We start from the raw sequence: 1,971 nt of genomic DNA, 5'->3' as shown, positions 1-1,971 counted from the left end.
GGAGGATAATCGTATGGCTTGTCCAGCACAGATGGAAAATTGCATGCGGTAGGCCTTTTTATGTAGGTTGCAAATTAAAGTGCCTGAGGTGCAACACAGCAACCCGGGCTTTTGTGCAGTTTTTCCCGTCCTCATGAGGTCAATTCAGCAGAAAGGTGTTTTCCCTCACCCTTTAACTCCCTACTAAGACCCACATTTCTTTTTTTCTTTTTTTTTTCCTTTTAATCGTTAAAGTCAAATAAAGATAAGCAAAGTACAAGCTGTGCTGGGGTTATTAGGAAATGTTTAAAGCGGCAGACACTATATTATGTTGTGACAGGATATTGGATTTAAAGAGGGGAAACAAATGTTAACTTAATCTATTGCTTGGGAAACACCAGGTGCTGTGCAGCGTTTCGATCCGCTGCTTGACGAGGCCACAACAGAGCGAGCTCGGATTGTGATGACTCCGGAGTCGGGAGTCCTCTGGGAAAACAGCCCGAAATGTCACAGCGGCAACGGCAAAGCGGGGCTGCTTAGGGGCGAGTCTCRTCAATAAATCAAAGCACACTCTATTAGAGAAATTTACTGTTATTACGTGTGGATGATGCACAGCCAACTGTCTCGAGCGGAAGACGGGAATCGATAAACAAACGATATTTCTTCTGTTCAAGTCGGCGCATGCTTCCCGTGCGAACTTTTGGATGGGAAGCAAATTGAAAACCACCAACTGGAAAGAGATGATCCTCTGGTTGTCAGTTCACCTGGTTTTGTCACGGTAACAACATCGGTCAGGTTTGCTGAACCAATCAGATGTTCCCTCGGAAACAAGGTGATCCGTCAAAAAACTCCATGGCACACATCGGAGTGAGCAAGGCAAATTGTKTTATTACCCTGAAGGAAGAAAACATGGCAACTTTTTTTTTTTGTTATTATTTATTTACGTTCTCTATCTTTTAAGTTTTAATCACTTTTATCCGCAGATGTCTTCCTTTATTGTTCAGGGAGATGTTCATTAGCTGAATACAATTACTTACAGCAGAAGTAATTGCGATCGCACTTTGTGAAACCTTAACTAAAATTTGTGCTTGAAGGAACTTTACATTGCTGCTGGTAAATTTAGGTTTTTCGTCACAGCTCCTATACACTTATCATATGCATAAATATAATACATAATTTTGGATTATAATCTGTCCAGGGGCAAAATTACAGACTCATTATATTGGCTAAACCACCCTCATCTCCAAATGTCTGTTTTCAAGCTGYAAATAATCCTTTTATTGTTTTTGTCCATCGTGAGGTTTCTGGCATTAGTCATCCTTGACATTTACAACCTTTCTTGACAGAAATTCTCAGGTTTATTTGAATTTGTTGGTTTCCTTGTGTTTTTCAGATTTTCAACAGGGTTGACGTTGGGTAAATTTCACAATCTGCTTAAAATATCCCGTTAGTCTGCTAGAGTTGAGTTACTTGAGAGTATTGTAATGTTTGGGCTAGAAAACATAATGTGTCCACCATTTAGCCAATTCAACATCAACACGGAATGAGAGGCTGTCAACAGTAAAGAAGTGAAAGCTTCAAAATAGATGCTTAATACGTAAAACACTTTAGCCAGAGTAAAATAAAGGTTTGGCATTATCAGAATGGTACTGATGTGGCACTTAAGACATGTAAAAGTTTCCAACTTCCTGTCAAATCAACAACTAGATAGGTTAATTGGAGTTTGGACACAACTGGGTGGTCMAACAATACAATACCAAACACACAACTAATCTGGTTGTTGCACTAATCCATTGGCATTGGGGGACATTGCCTGCCCACGGAGTCAGCCGTGCCCCCCCCCCCACCATCCCGGACTGAAAGCTGTTATTTTTACCTCAGAGTGGCCAACTTTCTATTATTCCTATATCAATTTGATACAGTAGGGGCTTCCTCACTTACAATATCTGTGCCTTCTGTCACTTTTTCAGCCATTAAAACGGTTTAATCGTA

General features: G+C 40.5%; 1 protein-coding gene across 1 annotated transcript in view; it reads right to left on the bottom strand.

Moving 5' to 3' along the window:
• Positions 1-354: 354 nt before the first annotated feature.
• Positions 355-1,971, bottom strand: part of LOC103475898 (roundabout homolog 1-like) — a 101,899-nt gene continuing 100,282 nt past the window's right edge. The window contains exon 29 of the mRNA XM_017308506.1: positions 355-465. Within this exon, the coding sequence (XP_017163995.1) occupies positions 355-465 (111 nt within the window). The remainder of the gene's footprint in view (positions 466-1,971) is intronic.

This window comes from Poecilia reticulata, linkage group LG14 (assembly GCF_000633615.1).
Source record: "Poecilia reticulata strain Guanapo linkage group LG14, Guppy_female_1.0+MT, whole genome shotgun sequence".
NCBI classification, from domain to species: domain Eukaryota; kingdom Metazoa; phylum Chordata; class Actinopteri; order Cyprinodontiformes; family Poeciliidae; genus Poecilia; species Poecilia reticulata.
Note: the sequence above shows the minus strand (reverse complement) of the source record. Positions and strands in the feature narration are given on the sequence as shown.